This window comes from Phalaenopsis equestris, unplaced genomic scaffold, assembly GCF_001263595.1.
Source record: "Phalaenopsis equestris unplaced genomic scaffold, ASM126359v1 Scaffold233169, whole genome shotgun sequence".
Classification (NCBI taxonomy): Eukaryota; Viridiplantae; Streptophyta; class Magnoliopsida; order Asparagales; family Orchidaceae; genus Phalaenopsis; species Phalaenopsis equestris.
The window spans coordinates 37,385-57,863 of record NW_018251122.1 but is presented as its reverse complement, the minus strand read 5'-3'; the positions used below and the strand labels follow the sequence as shown (position 1 = coordinate 57,863).

The following is a 20,479-nucleotide window of genomic DNA, read 5'->3' as shown; positions in this document are numbered from 1 at the left end:
CATATATATATATATATATATATACATTTCTTTTTTTTTCAGATGGCACCCATGCATGTAAAAAGTGCCCTTCAGATCCCTGAGTATGAAATAAATCCCAGAGAATTTGACTTCAGCAAGAGTGTTGGTATCACTAAGGTATTTGTTAACTCTATACTTGGCTATTGAACATTATATTCCTGTGCCTATGCTCCGATGAGACGTGCTGACATGATTCTCTTAGGAAGTAAATGAAAATTGATCAGGTTGAAAAGATTTTTTGTTGTCACAAAACTATTTTTTTGAAATCACTGTTTAAAAAATCATTCCAGGCTGATGCCTTGAGGCACTCCTCGATCTAAGGTGTTGAAGAGTAGCCTCGAGGTGTAAGCCTCGAGCTTGTGGGTGAGGCTTACACCTTTTTAAAATGAGGCATAAGCCTCGATGCGGTTATGCCTTGTGGCATCTAAGGCATGTCTGAGGCACGTCCGAGACATGTATTTAGTTAACATCCTAAGAACAGCCAACGGGTGTCGACCTGAGCACCGCACTTTGTCTCTCAATAATCGTCATTCTGAGCACCGCACTTCATCTCCCAATCATCGTCATCTCGAGTGCGACACTTCGTCTCCAAATCACCGTCGTCCTAAACGCCACACTTTTTCTCCCAAATGTCGTTGTCCCAAGCCCTTTCGACATTGTTCGAGTCCATTCAAGTGTCCCTACTTTGGTTTCGACAGAGTGCCATGCACAAGCTTCAATATAGTCTACTTTTTGCACCACCGACGAGCTACTTTCGCAAACAAGCTTTGTTATAGTTTTCTTCTTTGCAGATAAGCTGCTTTCTTCTCCGCACTGCAGAAGAGCTTATGTGATATTAAGGAATGGTAAATAGTATTATAAAATTATATATATAGCTTTAATTTGATGCAGAGAAGAATACAATTCATGATATTAATATATGAATCACGTTTACATCCAGATTCAGTTTAATTTCTGGATATTAATTTATGAACTGTGTTTAATTTTATGAGTTTTAAATTCTTTTATTTTGACGCCTCGTCTCGCTAATTAAAAATGCTGCCTCAATTCCCTGATTTCACCTTTTAAAACATTTGTTGAAATGATTCTTTATTTTAGTTGGCTGTTTTTTTCCTTTGAAAACCAACTTCTTTTTCAGAAATTCCTTAAGATATGTACTTGTTCAATTTTCTTTTCCATTAATTGATACGTGTATTGAAAAGGGGGTAAATCCCTACATGATTTCCCAACCATTTGAATGTGGTCAATTTAGTCTCAAAGTTTTTTAGTGCTCTAATTTAGTTATGCTGTTATTGAAAATTTATCCAAACTTGTCCCTTGGGGACTAAATTGAGATCAATTTCGCATAGTTGCGGAACTAAATTGGGAATTTTTTGTGTTATGATTTTTACATGAGGGGTCATAGGATCAATTTTTAATAATCAGTGACTTAATTAGACCGTTGCAAAACTCAAGGATTATACTGGCCACATTTGAATAGTTAGAGACTATTTTGGGATTTAATTATTGAAAAAATTATAATAAGCTTATTCAAGATTTAAGAATCCTTTAATTAACTAAACAAGACAGAAGAAATAATGTTCTCTCAATTGGTTTATTCTGTATTACTTTATACGGCGAAATAGTTGCTTTATTGTTATTTATTTGATTTGATTTTTCTTCGTTGGTTCTTTCTTAATTTGATTACTATGCTACTCGTTACCAGCTTGTCTGTTGACCTTACTTTTGGTTAATCTTTCATTCACCTGAAGTATTTAAAACAAGTTTGAATTAAAACACGCAAAATAGAAATCAGATACAATTAACCTCAATCAAACTCTGAAGTTGGATCGAAATGCAGCTCGCCAAAGGAATATTCTGAATTTATAGTTTCTATGCTCCGATATTAATGTTTCCTCTATGGATCATTATAGTGTTTAGAATTTCATGCTATGAGTTACATTTGATTCATTATCAACATATGAATGGTGTGAAATAAGCTTCTGGACCTGTCATATGACTTTTTACGTGAAATTTTATGTGGCAAGTTTTCATGTGTGACAATTCATCCCACATAAAAATTATTGATGTGAGCACCATTTTTGAAAACAAACTTTGTGAACGAGTTCAGATCATTGAAATCTTTCAAATGAGCTTATTTGTGTCTAAATTGGACTTTGTTTTGAGGCTGATTTAGTCTAACGATAATTTGAACAATAATTACAATTTTGCCTTTAAAATGAGCTCAAATCAACTCCAAACTCAAAATACAATTAAATTGAGTTGAGAACATCAAAATTGACCAAATTCAGTTTTTCGTTGGGTAGGTCGCACACTTAACTCCAATTTCCTCATCTTGGGGATTACTTTGACCAAAACCAACTCCTGGACTCCTTGATTTTCTCTCTTTCGAAATGTATGGAGGTTGTCATTTTAGTCAACATGCCCAAATTTTCGAGCGCTTATTTCATCCGAACTCTGCAGGCAGAGTTGCAAGCGAAGTCGAATGCAAGCTCGCCCCGTGGAATGCTAGGACCCACCACAATAGGAGGTAAAATAAATAAATTAAAGCAGGCGACCGGGCCCTTCTGAAACCCGACCAGCCCAAGAAGCGAAAAGTGACTTTTTGTTCATATAGCTAATCCCGCCAAAAGTCTTATGTTGCATTTTATGCCGCCGCCAGTCCAAAAAAGGCGGATTCTGTCTCTTTAGGTTGTGTTTGCGCTGGGTTCCGAGCTGGTGTGTTCGATTCCTCCGGATATGAAGAAATATTAATCTTGGAATCATTAAATAATGTCGATAAGCTTAAATCAGAGGTGAGTTTGCTTTAATTTTATTTTGATTTTACTGTTGCATTGCTTTGTTATGTTGGTTCCAGCTGGTCTTTGTTAGTTGTTTTAGCTTATAGTTAGTGTAGTGTTATTTTTGGTGTTATGCTGTTGTTTATGTTTGTTATTTTAGTTTAGGTTTCAGGATTAGTATAGTGCTAGGACTGTGTTTTTTTTTGTTTGTTTTATTTAGGGTTTTCAATTGTATTATTGTCATATTATTGTTGTATTATTGATGTGTTATGTGATGTTATAATTTACTTTTTCTAGTGTTATAGTGGTGTTATTGTTAGGGCTTAGGGTGTAATGTTATCGTTTAGAGTTTAGGGATTGTTTTGTCTTAGTGGTATTATTATTGTATTATTTTTGTAATATTGTCGTATTATTGTCGTGTTATGTGGTGTTATTATTTAGTTTTCTAGTATTATAAATGTGTTATTGTTATGATTTAGGGTTTAGGGATTGTATTGTTCTAATAATATTATATTTGTATTATTGTTGTATTATTCTCGTATTATTGTCGTGTTATTGAAGTGTTATGTGATGTTATAAAGTGGTGTTATTGTTAGGGCTTAGGTTGTAGTGTTATCGTTTAGAGTTTAGGGATTGTTTTGTCTTAGTGATGTTATTGTTGTATTATTTTTGTAATATTGGCGTATTATTGTCGTGTTATGTGGTGTTATTGTTTAGTTTTTCTAGTGTTATAAATGTGTTATTGTTATGATTTAGGTTTTAGGGATTTTATTGTTTTAGTAATGTTATCTTTCTATTATTGTTGTATTATTCTCGTGTTATTGTCGTGTTGTTGAGGTGTTATGTGATGTTATGATTTAGTTTTTCTAGTGTTATAGTGATGTTATTGCTAGGCTTAGGGTGTAGTGTTATCGTTTAGAGTTTAGAGATTGTATTTTCCTAGTAGTGTTATTGTTGTATTATTTAGGTATTTTTGTCGTGTTATTGTCGTGTTACTAAGGTGTTATGTGATGTTATTGTTTAGTTTTTCTAGTGTTACAGTGGTGTTATGGTTTAGTGATTGTAATATTGTAGTGGTGTTAGTGTTGTTATATTGTGGTATTGTTGGGGTGTTATGATAATGTTTTTGTTTAGTTTTTGTAGTGTTATGGTGATGTTATTGTTTAGTTTTTGTAGTGTTATTGTGTTGTTTTTATTTTCCTTATATCTATCTTACCATCTTTAAATTGGGGTGGTGATGTGCAGTGCAATGATCCAATCACAGAGACGTTTCTTCGCACTGCTGTGCACAATGATCATGAAACATATGAAAGCTATTGTGCCTATGCACATCATGTAGGCTTTTCCGTTAGGAAGGATCATAACAGCTATTGACCAAACTCGAAGAAGATTAAAATTAAAGATTTTATTTGTGGAAAAGCTGACCCCAAGAAGAAGTCAAGCTTGACAGACTCTGTGAAGTTCAGAAAAGCTAACACGAGGACTGGATGCAGGCCATGGTTAGATATGCCATCGATGTTGAAGGAAATTGGATTGTAAAGAAATTCATTGAAAACCATAACCATCATCTTGCCGAAAGCGGTGATAAACATCTTTTGCATTTTAGTAGAAATATAAGTGAGTTCAATGCATATTTGCTGAGATCAATAACAGGAGCAAAGATTAGAACAACAGATGCATATAACTTTATGACTTCGGAGGTTGGGGGGTGGAGAACCTATAATGCACGAAAAGAGATGCATGCAATTTTATTCAAAGAGAAAGAAGTGAAAGAATAAAGAAAGGAGATGCCAATGCTCTAATATAGTTGTTCATGGAGAGGCAAGTTGAGGAAACTATGTTTGCTTGAGATTTTGAAACCGATGAGTGTGACAGACTCACAAGTTTTTTCTAGAGCGACGAGTTGTCCAGGCTTGATTATGATTGTTTTGGGTACGTAATAATTTGTAATATGATGCATCACAACCAACACATGGATATACCAACTGTTGATGAATTCAATAAGTGATCTATATTTGTAATATTATCGAGTCCATGTATTTCAACAACACTTCTGATATGTTCATCACTAAGTGATCTGGATGTAATTTTGATGGTTGTTTACTAAAATCATTTTATTAAATGTTTTCATGATTCATTAATGATATATTATATTATATGTTAAATTATTCAATTAATTTTATATATTACATGTTATAGTATATGTTATTAAGTAATTTATAAAAATTGTTATATTGCTAATCATATCAAAATATATTTAATGATTGATTGGGCACATTATATGGCAGATGAAATGGCAGATTCAGGATTAATGTTATTTTATTCTATTTATTATATATAGCATATTCAAAATTATATGTTATAATGTAATATTTACAGTAACTGTAACATATATATTATTACTTAATTTATATAAATTGTTATATTACTAATTTGATAAAATATATTTTATTTTATTATAGTGTTGTTAATGCGTAAATAACAAAAATAACGCGATTATGACATCGATTTTAATTATTTAAATACTAATTAATACTATAACACGTCGATTTGAGGTTCAAATCGCACTATAGCGCAAAATTTTGTTAAACCGCCGCCTATAACGCATGCCCGTGTTATTCCGCTGCCGATAACACCTATTTAAAACATATATTTATCTCAATAAAACCTCAAAATACTACAATAACACAACAATAACATATAAAAAACACTTATAACTTTTATAAAAATCCACTACCATGCGGTATAACACATGGAGAATATTCCTCATGTGTATCGCGGCCCTATAACACTTTTACCCCGCATTATTATAATGCATGACTGTGTTACAACGCAGTCCATCGCTATAACACATGGGTACTGAATTCCTATAACACCTCTACCCGTGGTATTACAACTAAGACATGTGTTATAACGCAGTCCCGCAGTATAACACATGGGGAAGCGGTCATATAACGCAGACCTGCGTTATTCCACCGCCATATAACACAGACTTGTGTTATTTCGCCATCCCGCGGTATTATTGATGCGTTATTTAACAAAAATAGTGTGTTATAGTTTAATTTAACCACATTATTTTTTAAATCATCGTGTTATACGACAATGTATACACGTTATTTTAAAAATACATGTGTTATAATGAATTATTGACGCGTTATTTAGCAAAATTCAAGTATTATAGCGCAATATTGACGTGTTATTGCTCAAAATTCATGTGTTATAACTAATTATTGACTCATTATTTTAAAATTTATCGTGTTATATCATTATAAGAAGAAATTTTCAAAATAAAAGTTTTATACCATAAAATAGTTACTTCTTAATGTAGTAAATCCTATATTAAAATAGTTATAAAGTTCAAAAGATAAAATAATTTTTCAAAATACATTATTTCATTCTAAGGAGACAATAAAGAGGACGAAGCAATCTATACATAGTATTAATTTAGCGAAAATATTATTTTACTTCAGGATAGCCAAAATAGACAACTAAAACACAATTAGAACATGTATATAAACACATTTTTAGTTAGTTTTATTCGTAGACCACATACACAGGGACACAATTAGAACATGTATATAAACACATTTTTAGTCAGTTTTATTCGTAAACAAATTCAGTTCTAAATCTCACAATGTCTTGTTGCCAGTTAAGTACGGGGTCCAATCTGTATCTTGTGCTTGTGCCAACACCAGCGTTTCCATGAATTTGCATACGAACATACCACAATCAACACTATTGCTTTGCATTGGTACACCCCTAACAAGTGTAAGTCCCCATGTCACAGTTTTGGCTCTAAGAAAAACGTTTGTAGCATCCTTTCCAAACAACTTTACCTGCAAATATTATGAGAGTGTTATTTCTGTGATATTGGATGTTATTAGTGTGTAATATACCTACAACTTGGTGGGCAACATCCTTATGCACACTGTTGGGTAGAGAGTTGTACAATTTTCATTTTCTCAATTTCAGCTCCCTTAACAACAAAGTCCAATGTCCGTTATGAATTATAGGAAATAAAATAACTTGTGCTTCATTTATACTTTCCTTCGTGATATGTTTCAAGAAAGCATCACTATCCAAATTCTTATGCATCTGCAGAAGTTGTTAAATTGAATTGTATCTACAATGAAAGTATGAGCCATAAAAATATGGATTAATTAAACAGTTGCAATTACCCAATATTACGACGTTACAAAGAGGTAAGGCCTGTATAATTCAGGTGACCTGACAATTCTTTCACGCAAAATATCAGTAAAAACATCAACATGTTTGTTTCCAAAACACCCTTTTAACAATACATCCTCGAGGCCGGCTCGGTGAATTGCCCTCCCAAAACCTTTATTTATAAGAAAATCATGTATGCATATTTAAGAAAGAAAGATTTTTACATTTGAATATAAAACTATTGCATAAAATGAAAACTAATGTCAAAAGTTACTTACACCCCCATGTATGTAGCAATGCAGTCATCGATAACATCTTGCATCTCACGTGGTACTAATGATCTACCATAATATTTTAGGTAAGATGTCGCAAAACGAGGCTGCAGAATAAAACAATTGGATTGCTTTGCTAATTATAAACACTAATTAAAAAATTGAAATATTAAGGGGTTATTTTTTTATACCACTGTCGCATGACTCTCAACAATGGAACTGGTGCTCTGGCTAGTGATCACTATGGGATTGCTTTGTAGTCCCTGGTTGATTATAGAGGTACCTAAACTAGCGGGCGTCATCTCAATATGTTCAAGATTTTCTTCAGCTTGAGCCGGAGTTGTCTCTGCTTCAAATGACACAACATCTGACACTATTATTGATTGAGGTTCATGAAAAATTGGTTGTTCTAAATTTATTTTCGATTGTTGGCTTTTTGGGTCTTCCATATCTACAACACATGCAACATGACCCTGAACAAAAGAACAAAAGTTCTTAAACATATTATCGGGTTAAATAACATAGAACACTTTAAAATGAGCTGTTTACCGCAAATGACACAATATCAAAAACATGATGTGCTGTTCGTTTGAATTCATCGGGTTCCTTCGGTAGTATCTCGTCCCCTATTATAACATTGTTCTGTGCAGCATTTATTTGATCTTGGCCCTCTTGAACTTCAATATTTACAATGGACGACACAATATGAACCTACAAAAAAAAAAAAAGCAAATATTATTAAAACTTTCAATTATGATAAAATAAGCTACTGAAGGGAAAAGACTGAGATACATACCGTATGGGAAAGAGAGCAAAGAAGATCCAGAGTAACAACTTCAGCGGGTTCTTCTCCGAATGTGTCATCCCGAGCAATAAGAACTTCAACTGGCTCTTTGATGTGAGCTGGTAAATTATCATTAATTCTTCTCATTTTTCTTTTCACATCTTTGGACTTACTCTTTCGACGACTTGCATGCTCTTTATCAGTTTTGGTTTCTTCTAATCTCTTAACCATGTTGTGAGGGTGGACAATGACTCTTCAACATTAGTCATTTGTTTATTCATAACAAACATAAATTCCTATAAACTTAAATTTATTTGTTGTTGAGATTTAAGTAGCTTGATTATTCCTTCAAGTTCATTACCTCCTCTTCTATGTGTTGCTTCTGGGTTACCTCGCTTAAAAAATTGGACCAACACCATGGGATTTGGGTTATTGAGGTCCGACTGGAGTTTCACGACGACCAGTACAAGGAAGAGTCATAGCAGGGCTGGGTGATCCATGCTCAGGATTGGACAACAAGTGGAGCTCATCTTCCTTCAAGTCAATGAATGTGTCGTTCAATATTTTACCTATATTTAGTAAAACAATATAGAAACTTACCCAAATAAAATCTTATAACAAATAAATTTACTTACCTGTACATGCTTGAACACCCTAAAGGCTTCATGAATTTGTGTTGCTGTCCACCCACAAATTTTTGGCCACCTCAGCATTCATGGTCTAGCCTCGGGTGCAGCAGGAGTAAATAAAGTTGTGTGCTCAAAGAACCAAAATTGCAGATAACACATATCAAAAATCATTTTGTCAGAAGGCAAAAAAAGAAAAAAACAAAAACAATTAGATAAAAGAAATACAAAACCACTTATGTAACCAAGTGGCTGATTCCGCCTTATTTTGATTACAACAAAGTTTATTTGATCAATCATATAATCACAGATGACAACAGACCAGTTAAACGAAGAGAAAGTCTATATGTTCTCTTCAAATGCATAAAGACTTGCGGGCACGCCGAAATTGCTCGAGGGAAAGAATAAATTTGTCAGAAAAAACTTGAGAAATAATTTCTCAAAAGGAGTGGAAGGTTCTCCTGAAAACTTAGTCACATCTTCCTTTATTGCTCTCGAATCTACACGAGATGACGAAGTTTTCCTCAAACTAACAGATTCTCCTTTGTTGGGCATGCCTAACAACAACGCCACATGGTTTGCATGGAATTGTACCAACTTTTCACCTATCACAAAAGCTCTTCTTTCATTATTCCAAATCTTATGATATGTAGAGTCAACACATTATCTTGGGGATAAGGAGACATGTCAAAAACTGACTGACATTTATTTCTCTTAAAAAATTCATGGTCTCCTTGGGTACAATGTGTCTAACAGTATATAGTGCACTCTTCATTGCAGAAGGACAACATCTACAATTGAACATTATTGCGTTCATATACCTACAACAACAAACATAAGAAAATATTATTATATAGATAACATTCTCCATTCACACATTTTAAAATGACTCAATTGTTATTATTACATATATGTTATTGTCGGGTTACATGTGTTATTGTTGTGTTACATATGTGTAATTGAAGTGTTACATATGCGTTATTGATGTGTTATATGACTGCAATAATTAAATTATTGTTGTGTTACAAATGAGTTATTATGTGTTACTATTATGTTGCTGTTGTGTTATAATTGTGTTATTGTTGTACTACTGTTGTGTTAATGTTGTGTTATCGTGTGTTATGAATGTGTTATTATTGTGTTATGATTGTGTTATGTTTATGTTACAACTATAACACAACAATAACACACAATAACACATCTATACCACAATTCTAATAACATAACACAACAATAACACATCTATAACACCATTATAATAACATAACACAACAATAACACAATAACACATCTATAACACACAATAACATATCTATAACACATTTCCTAAATAACATAACGCAACAATAACACATTTCCTAAATAACATAACACAAGAATAACACATATATATATAACACATTTATAATACAATTATAACAATATAACACAACAATAACACAAAATAACACATTTATAACACATAATAACACACAATAACACGACTATAACACACAATAACACGACTATAACACTACTATAACACCACTATAACTTTATTTTTTTCTCTAAAATAAACATGTCCTCACCTCAACGATTTTGGGAGACCAGTAGCTTCTTCTTCTGTACCATTGCGACCTTCCATTTTGTGTGCTAAAAAGCGAAAGAAAACAAATCACTTCTTGTTGCCGAACGACTAAGCACTAATATTTATAATGAGTATTGCGAAACCGACCTTTCGTTTCCAAGAGACGAAACCGAATGGAGAACCGCCACCAGCTGTTTAAATGGAGAACCACTACCGTCGAAGACAAACGGACATCCGAAGAGCCGAAGAGAGCCGGAGCCGAAGAGAGCCGGAAGAGCCGAAGTAGGAAGAAGCCCGAATGCGAATCGACGAAAATCGCTGAGTCTAACATAAAGTAATTTTTTGTATCTTTCGGCGCCCGACGGATTAAAGTTGAACCGGGTTCACCTATTAATTTTTCTCGTGGTGTGATTCGGGAAACTTGAGGGCATTGGTGGCAAGCACGAGCCCGCACACACTAGGGGTTCACCCCGCCCCCGCTCTTTGTTGCTGCACAGAAGTAACACGCATGCCCGCCTGCGCACCTGCGCACCTGCGCCACCGGCTATCGGAGGCCTTTACTGCTCTATCTCGGCCAATCAATGCATCATTTCGCCGTCGAGAGCTCCAATGGCGATCCGTGGGAGCTCCAATCGCCAAGGGAAGCACGAACGTCGATCTTCATTTTAACCGACGGTCGTTGGGGTCGATCCAGTGGAACAAATCATTCCCGCCGCTGATCTTCTCCTTCCAGCCGCCTATAAATAGCCCCCATGCTTCTCTTCCATAGCGTCTCTCTCTGCTCCTCCTCCCTCCTCATCTTCAATTTTTTTCCAGTTCGCCTCCTCTTCTTCATGAGGTGCTCCCAACCAAACCCTAACCCGACCCAACTCAACCTAACCCAATCTAACCCAACGTAGCCCAACCCAACCTAGCCCAACCTAGCCCAACCCAACCGAGCCCAACCTAGCCCAACCCAAACTCCAACCCAACCCAACCCAACCCAACCCAACCCAACCAACCGAACCCAGCCCAACCCAATCAAACCCAGCCCAACATAGCCCAGCCCATTCTAACCCAGCCCAACCTAGCCTAACTCAGCCTAACCTAAACCAGCCCAGCCCACCCTAGCACCCTAAACCCTAAACTTTTAGGGTTTAGGGTTTGGGCGCAACCGAACCTTACTCAATCTAGCCTAATCCAACTTAACCTAAACCAGCCCAACCCAACCTACCTGACTTAGCCCAATCTAACCCAACCTAGCCCAACTGAGCCGAACCCAACCCAACCCTTATTCCTATAACAACAACAACATCTTAATCCCTTTACGTGGACGTTCATGTAATTATTACTACCCAAATTAATTTTAAAAATATTAAAACTTAGCAATTTTTATTACATATAAAAAATAATATAAAAATGATATAAATAAATATTATTATTTTATTATTTCGAGCTAAAACTAGCCGAACACGAACGAACAATCCTTGGTTCGTGTTCGACTTGCTTATAAATCGAATTAAAAAAAATGTTTGTGTTCGGTTTGCTTGCTTAACGAATGAATAGAACATGAGCTGTTCATGAACGACAAGCTTTTTTTGACAGCCCTACATGTAAGTTCTTTTTGTGAATATTTTAATAAAATATGTTACTTGCAAAATTTTTGAACCTATAGGAACTTTGAATTTCACGATGACCGACAATCTAGGAATCAAAACAAACCACGAACTAAATGCAGAACCCTAAACAAAAATCTAAAATCCATTAATTTAAAAAATGAGAGCCAAACATAGGTAGATCTGACATGAACCCTAGGTTGGCCAACATAAAAATAAAATTGGGGGTCACACATATTGTATTAGTCCAGTCTAGAAATCTAAATTAGTTTACTGGGTACCTATAGTCAGAATTAAGGATTAAAACCTATAAAACAAACAATCTTACCCCCTAGAATTGTGTGGGTGCCTAGGATGAAGTAAACCATAGTTACTGACAAAAACACCACCAACCACCTTTAGCTAACAAAAGTCTCTATTTGTCATTCATATGACGTTAAGCAGAGATTTCTGGTTATATAGTTTGTTCATAGTTGAAGGATACCAATGCACCCGCGATGGTGGAAAGCCACATGCATCTTGATCGGGGGTGTTATTCCCAAATTTTATGTTAGTTCACCCATTTAGACTCTTTGTAGAGTCTAGGCTAGCTAGGATTTTCAATTCTATTTATAAATCTTTCATACTTGACTCTACCTGTTAGTTTAGGGATCCTTTCCAACTAAAAATTTCAATTAAACAAATTGATCTGACTCATTTTAAACTCTTTTGATTCCACCTGGACTTTAGCTCAAAGCCCTTCAATCATCGTCAAGTTTAGATCTAGTCAAACAACCTCCCTGGGATGGTCAATTCTCTCATACCCGGGTTTTTTCATGACACACCGTCATTAGATCGAAAGTCCCAATCCTTGAGCTTAATTCTTCCAAAACTCCAAACTTAGATCCTTCTGTCACATCTGAATTACTAACTTTGCAAGTTCAACGTTGGAATCTAAGTAACATAGGTCAATATTTTAATCGAGAGTTTTTTTAGAACTCACAACCTTAAAGTTGTAATTAACTATGAGGGTTTGCCCTTAGGCCTTAGAATAAAATAAACTTTTTCTTGCACACATAGAAAATCTTAGTCCACGTAGACCCGTAAGTCTTCAAATATTTTCATCATCTGAATGATTAGTTCCTTTTCTATAGTAATATTTCTTCTCTTCGTGGAGATATATTATTATTTAAATGCCGTATCTGATCATTTAAATAAAAATCTTCTAAGACCTATGGCGGACACATCAATCCAAAAAAAAATTTCCCTAGTGTCTTGTTTGTTTATCTACCTCCAAGATGGTACCTAAATAGGGGAATGTATTATTTGGTCAAATCTGAAAATCTGAACCAAGCCAAACGAGACCGGTTGATTAAGCTTGTTTCAAAGATACAATGCTTTTTTTAGAACCTTAATATTTAGTTTCTGTTATTGGTTTGATTTTAATTTTCATTTTACCGACAAATTGAAAAATAAAAAAAAATTGCATTTAAATGGAGGACCTATGAAATTAATTTAATATTTACATATGAGATATGAAATTCGTGATCTTTGTTCATAATTGAACTCCAATTACCAACTAAATTTTGGTTTGTTCATAACTGCACCATTTAAATTGAATTATATTTCAGTTTAGTCGGTTCAGTTTTATTAAAATTTTGATTGGTTCGGTTTTTCGGATTTCAAACAGTGGCAATCGGTTTGCCAATTTGAATCACGATCCTTCCTAATAGGTAGATTGCCCACCCTAATCATAAATTTGAAATTTTTAAAATAGTGAGGCTGCAATGCTTTTCCAAATTTGCGCATGATTTCAATCTCTTATTTCCATGCTTCTTAGGGAACATATCGTACAGCAAAATGGAGAGGAATTAGAGTAGCTGTCAAAGTGCTTGGAGAAGAGCTCATTGAAGATGGAGATAAAGTGTGGGTTGGTGGTCTCAGTTACATATATTAATATACCTATTTATTTATCTTGCTAAGTCTTTTATTTGCGTGTTGTTCCTTATTTGATATTTGCAGAAGGGCATTCAGGGACGAACTTGAACTGCTTCAGCAGATACGCCATCCAAATGTTGTGCAGTTTTTGGGTGCTGTCACACAAAGCAGTCCAATGATGATTGTTACAGAATATTTGCCTAAGGTTTTTTGTAACTCATGCATATATATAAGATGCTCTACCTTCTGTTTTCAATCAGGGAAATTTACATACGTAGCACATTATTCTTATATATTTACATCTCACACCTAAACTTTGATGCCTACACATGTTGCACTCAAATCTTTAATATTACACCAAAAATAGCACTATTACCATTTTTTAAATGTGAAATACACCTTTTCATGCATAAGGTTAAAGCACCAAAGATATGTAAATATGAACGTTTAGGTGTGTAAATACATAAGAATTGCGTGCTAAGTATGTAAAGTTCCCAAATTCTATTAAATCATTTGGTGATGGACATAAGCTCATTTCTGATGTTCCATGTTATTTCAATATGTTGTTTTTAAAACTGAAATGGCATGTTATGTCTTTTAAAGTTTTTTTGTTCTGGTTAATTTAAGTAGTAGAACATCTAGATTTTGTTGATAACGAGTGGGATAGTGAAAGATGATTAACCTGTTGGATCTGCTAGAACCAGTCAATTTGAGGGCAGGATCAAAGAAAGCAGACAAAAAATGACTCTGGAAGTCAGGACAGGTTTCTTTTAGGATTTGGGTTTGGGCTTGGATGTCTGTGCATGTCTTGATCAACTCATGTAGGGTTGATTGTTGTTTGATATTCTGGTTTTATGATTTGGCTTTTTAATTCCTTGCTTTTTGGTTTTTAAATTGTCTTTCCTTGTCTTTAGGAGTTGCATACTTAAATTTTGAAAAGGCTGTTTTAGATTTTGAATTTTAATGATATATCATCTACTTGATTTTGGCAATTAGGTTGATTTTCTAATTATATTTTTGCATTATAAATAGAAATTGTCTTGTACGTAACCAAATTTCAATTAAGAAGGCTCTAGTTGATTAAATTCTATCCATGTAATTAGATTGATTACACACATTTTTGCAGCTGGTGCAAGAAAATTTCCAACAATTATGTAGGATGAAAGGAGAAGAATCTTCATTGTCTTGTCGTTCATTCCCTCACAAACTTCAACTTAGGCTCATAAAATATTTTGCCATACTCTTGGTTATTTAGGCAGAGGTAGGCCTAGGAAGACTTGGGCTTATTGTATAAAAAATTTGCTTAATTTATTAGAACTGAATTAAAATATGACACTAAATAGGATACAATAGAGAAAAATGATTCATGTAGCCGACCCCACATAGTGGGATTAAGGCTTTGTTGTTCTTGTTGTTGTACCCTTGTGTATTTGATCAATTGAGACTTAGATCACCTTACCGGTATAAGATCTCATATTCTGCTTATGGGAGGGGGAAATGGCAAAGACAAAAAAAAAAAAAACGACTTTGCCATCAATGTGGAAAAAAGCTTGATCACAAACCGGGCTAATTCAATCTCTAATCAAGCGGGAGCATTGACAATGCAAAAAGTACTTGAAGTCTTCAAACAAAATTGAAGGCCTTGGAAGGGATGTGATTCTTTGATTTTATATTCATGAAACTATGGTATGTGCACTTGCCAGTCTAGATGATAAATTTTAATTACAGCAAGGATATGGAAGATGTTGAAGTTCTCTTGAAACACTAATGGAGGAAATCTCGACCCTAATGAAGTTCATATCAAGGTTAACAACTTTTTTCAGGAACTGGTGTTGCTCTCGATTTCCTTGATTGATGAAACTAATTCCAAGTTGATGGCCCAGAAAAATAACCATCAAATAGGTAAGATAAAAGTCAACTATAAAGGAGGGAAACGCATTCTTTGACAACAAATAACAGAGGAACTTTTTGCGCACATTGCCAATTCTATAGTCATACTAACGTCAAGCGTTGGAAGCTCTACCCGGCAGTTAGGCCTAAAGACTGCCCAATAAATAGTCCAAATGAAAGGGTCGAGACAAGTTTGCTCCTTCAGCAGGCGAATAGTAATAAGACGAGGCCAAGGATGATCTTTTCAAGCTAAGTATTTTTGTCAGGGTAGTATTATTTTCTTTTTCTTTGATTTAGGAACTTAAAAGAATTTAATTTTAGAGGAATTGGTTGGCAGATCAAAGTTAAAGATCACACTCATCCAAATTCCTATTCCTTAATGTGGTTCAAGAAGGAAGCTAAGTTTAAGGCAGACTAGCAATGCAACTTTAACTTCATAATCACAGATTTTAGCATCAGTGAGGTCAACTGCAAGCATGCCTCTTGATGAGTGGCACATGATTTTTGGTAATCCAAAATCTGGGAGCATGATGTCATTTGCTGCTGATAATGACATCAAATTAGATTAGTAAAAGATAATATATCTTAACAATATTTTTAGAACAACTCATTTTTTTTGTTATAATCTTATCTCCTTTTATCAAGCAAAGAACACAATCATTGTATTAAATGATAAATGACATTTTAACTACTAGTAATTAACATGAAGCAAAAATGGAGGATGTCAATATGAATTAAGTTATTGTTTGGTTTCATGTATTTAGAACAATGGTTTTTTTGAAAATGTAGAATAAAATTAATGTAATTCTGATTACTCAGATTTGTTTGGTTAACAATAAAATAAATGTAAGAAAATATCTTATCTAAGCTACTATTTATATAAAAATAAAGCCTACCTTATAATAAAATGACAATAGGTTAATCATCCAGTATCCCTTGATTTACTAGCCATGCCCCTAACTTGAAAATAGGATAACCATGCCTTTTTTTACTGCATAAGCACTCCATTTTATTAAACTATAATTATAATACTTTGTTTTCTATCAAGTATTGGCATCCCTTGTCGCAGGAAGAACTTTTGGTTATAGAGATAATAACATGCATGGTACCCCAAACATTGTTATTTGCAGAATCTAGCACCCTGATGATATTTATGAACTACGGAATTGATGTATTTATGCGTGCCACAATTAAACCATTGAAAATTTGATGAAAACGGAAAGTATTGGTTGGGGTTTTATCATGAATTTTGATATTTGAGTGAGAATTTGAAAAACGGAAGAAAGAGGGTGCTAGATTTGTAAATAGCAGTGCTTCAGGTGCTATGTATGCAATTGTCCCTTGATTATACTCCTCATCTTATCTCATGTGTATTAACTTTTGGTGTAAAAACCAGAAATAATTTTATTCACCTTCTCATAAACATTACACTTCACAAAATATGTATAAAATAACTAACTAAAATAAAATAAGAATCTCTTTAAATAGGGAAACACATAAAATAGAAAATGCAAATAAAGGAAACACTATTACTGGAGTATATTTTGAGATAAGGAAATAAATTCCTTCTCTATGTATATTTCTTGCAAGGAAGGAATTCCACACTCCCTCTGAAGCTAGGTCATAGATGTTGTAATGACACCCAACTTGGTATTCAAATTAGTGAAGCTACCAGGTGGTTAGGGATTTTGTGAAGAAATCAACGACTTGAAGATGAGTTGTAATGTAGTCTAAGTGTATAATGTCACCATCGACCTTTTTAGAGATAAATTGTTGAGATTTGAAATAGATCAGCAAATTTTATTGATAGAAGAAGGGATAACCCAATTGCAATAGACACAAACAACAAATGAAAAAAATAAAACATGATAAAATGAATAGGAAATGAATAAAATAGAATAAAGCGAAAAAAGTAAATCCATAATGAGGGTATTTAAAGCTAATAGACAAGAAAGAATAAGTAATAATGGTTTCTCTCAAGTTGAAGCATAGATGTCAATCATGTTCAACATAGATTTGAAGTCATCGAACAAAGGTCGAGGAAGATTTTTGGTGAGGATATCCGCTAGTTGACCACTTGAGGGTACGAAAGACACAAATTTATCTGAACTCAACCTTTTTCTTAATGAAGTATCTGTCAATCTCCACATGTTTTGTACGATCATGCTAGAATGGATTGTGAGCAATGTTGATAGCAACTTATTATCACAGAATAGCTTTAGCGGGATGAAGATTGACATACGGAGTTCACGGAGCATGATGCGTAACCAGAGAGCTTCATAGATCCCATAGCCATGGACTGGAATTCAGCTTCAGCATTGCTTTGAGTAACCGCAGACACTTTTTTGTTTTTCCATGTGGCCAGATTTTCCCATACAAATGAGGAATACCCCGAGGTGGAATGTTGGTCATAAACTGACCCGACCCAATCAACATCTGTATAAACAACTATAGACTGAGATGTGCAATGAGACAAAAAAAAAACCGTGCCTGGAGTATCTTTTAGATAGTGAAGAATCTGGTGGATAACTTGGAGATGGTGCTCATAAGGGTCATGCATGAATTAACTCACTATACCAACAGTTTGAGATGGTGCTCATAAGGGTCATACATGAATTAACTCACTATACCAACAGTTTGACATATCTCAGGGTGAGTATGACGAGGTAAATGAGTTTCCCCACAAGGCGCTGATAGTGATTCGTGTTGACAGACACAACATTGTAAATGTCAGATGATTTTTCATTGGAATCCATAGGGACAACCATATGTTTGCACAGAAGAAAGTTATTCTATTTCAAGCGTTCAATCACATATTTATGTTGAGATAAAAAAGACCCGGAGAGATCCCAAATCTTTCATTGCAAAGGATTTAATAATGTTTTTCAAGGTTTTCGGTGCTGGGAGATCATTACCTGTAAGAACAATAACATCAACATAAACATTAAAATAGTTACGTTGCCATTGGAGGAATGTCGAAAGAAAAGAGTGTGATACGATTTAGCTTGAGTAAAACCATGCCCCACGACCACCTTTTTGAACTTGTCAAACCAAATCATGGGAGATTGCTTTAGTCCATAAAGAGAATTTGGTGGCCTGCACACTCACCCTTTGGAAGCAGTAGAGTCAACGCCAAGAGGAAGAGACATATACCTCTTCAGTAAGCGCTCTATTCAAGAACACATTATTGACATCTAGCCAGAATAAAGGGCTAGTCCAGATTCATTGCAAGGGATAACATGACCCAAATAGTGTTTAACTTAGCCCCTGGAGCAAAAGTCTCCTCATAGTAAACTTCATAGGTTTGTGAGTATCCTTTGAAAACTAATCGTGCCTTGTTGTGTTCAAAGGATCCGTCAGAGTTGAACTTGATGCTAAAAATCCATTGATGCCCCATAATTTTCTTACCCAGAGGAAAATCAACGACGTCCCATATATGGTTCCACTGAAGGGCATCCATCTCCTTCCTTATTGCTTTTTTCTTGGCTGGATTACCAAAAACAACCTCAATAGTAGCCGGGATATGATGGCCATCAGTTTAGTGACAACTGCTCTGTAGGTCAGTGATAAACTGTAGAAAGAGACATATTTTATCATAAAATAGAGGAAGCTTGTCTGATTACATACCTTACTTGGAGAGCTCATCTCCTCATTCCAAGGAGGGGTCACACTAATCATTTTGTCCGGGGTAGAGTCAAGGTCCTGTAAGTAGGTAGCGGGTTCTAGAGTATGAGCATTGAAACCGGCGCGCTGACTGTAGACATGGATTGTGGGAGGAGGAAATGGTGCATTCACCGGATCTAGGAACTCACTGGATAGTGCACTTATCGGGACAAAGAACTCTTTAGTAGCGGGAACAATGGGGGGAACATTCATAGGAGTAGGATAAGGGATAATGTCTAAGAACTCAAGCTCTCCTTCACTTGAGATCGAACTAGGAAAATAGGGAATGTTTTCAAAGAAGGAAACATCAGCACTCACATAGATTTGGTTAGTGGCAGGATCAAAACACCGATATCCCTTTTGAGTGGCAGAGTACTTAAGAAAGATATATTTTATGGATCTGATATCAAGTTTACTCTGATTAGGGGCAATGTTCTGAGCAAAGACAATGCATCCAAAAACCTTGGGGTTTACATCAGGACGGTTTAGAACTTGTGAATATATTTATGAGATATGTGGCCAATTTTTCTTAAAATATAATGGAGCGAGCAATATCGACAAGATAACGATTTTTTTTCCCGATTATCCCATTTTGTTAAAGAGTGTCCGTACATGAGTTATGGTGGAGGATGACTTTACTCACCAAGAATTCACCTAAAATAAAGTTGAAAATTTTATGACCATTATCAGTTCTAAAGACCTGAATAAGGGTTTTTGAATTAAGCTAAAATGAAGGTGTATAGGTTTTGGAAGCTAACAACAACTTTCGATTTGTTTTTTAAAATGTAGACACATGTCATCCGAGTGTGGTCATAAATCATATTTATGAATATCTTTCATTCGTGTAGCTGGGAGTACGAGAAGGTCCCCATAGATCACTATAAATGAGGGAGAAAGGAGCGGAATGAGTGTAAGTGTGGGATGGGTAATGAACTCGATGATGTTTGGTCAACTGACATGGCTTGCAATTGAAATTAAAAGAGTTTTTATTAACAAACATCAAATGATATAATTTTTTTTTTAATATTGAAAATTAAGATGACATAAACGATAATGCAATAACATAATGAAACATTCAATGACTCGAGATAAGCTACAACTCTTGAGAGGTGTGTCTGTATTTTCCGTGCTCTGCTCTTGAAAATAGTAGAGTCCAGCTATCCTCTTGGCAGTTTCAATCATCATCCATGAACGACG

At 34.8% G+C, this 20,479-nt stretch overlaps 1 protein-coding gene across 1 annotated transcript in view; it reads left to right on the top strand.

Annotated features, from left to right (window-relative positions):
- LOC110038588 (serine/threonine-protein kinase STY17-like) overlaps nucleotides 1–20,479 on the top strand; it is a 44,161-nt gene that overhangs the window by 5,010 nt on the left and 18,672 nt on the right. Inside the window, exons 3-5 of the mRNA XM_020743464.1 lie at nucleotides 43–138; nucleotides 13,632–13,717; nucleotides 13,814–13,934. Of these exons, the coding sequence (XP_020599123.1) occupies nucleotides 43–138; nucleotides 13,632–13,717; nucleotides 13,814–13,934 (303 nt within the window). The remainder of the gene's footprint in view (nucleotides 1–42; nucleotides 139–13,631; nucleotides 13,718–13,813; nucleotides 13,935–20,479) is intronic.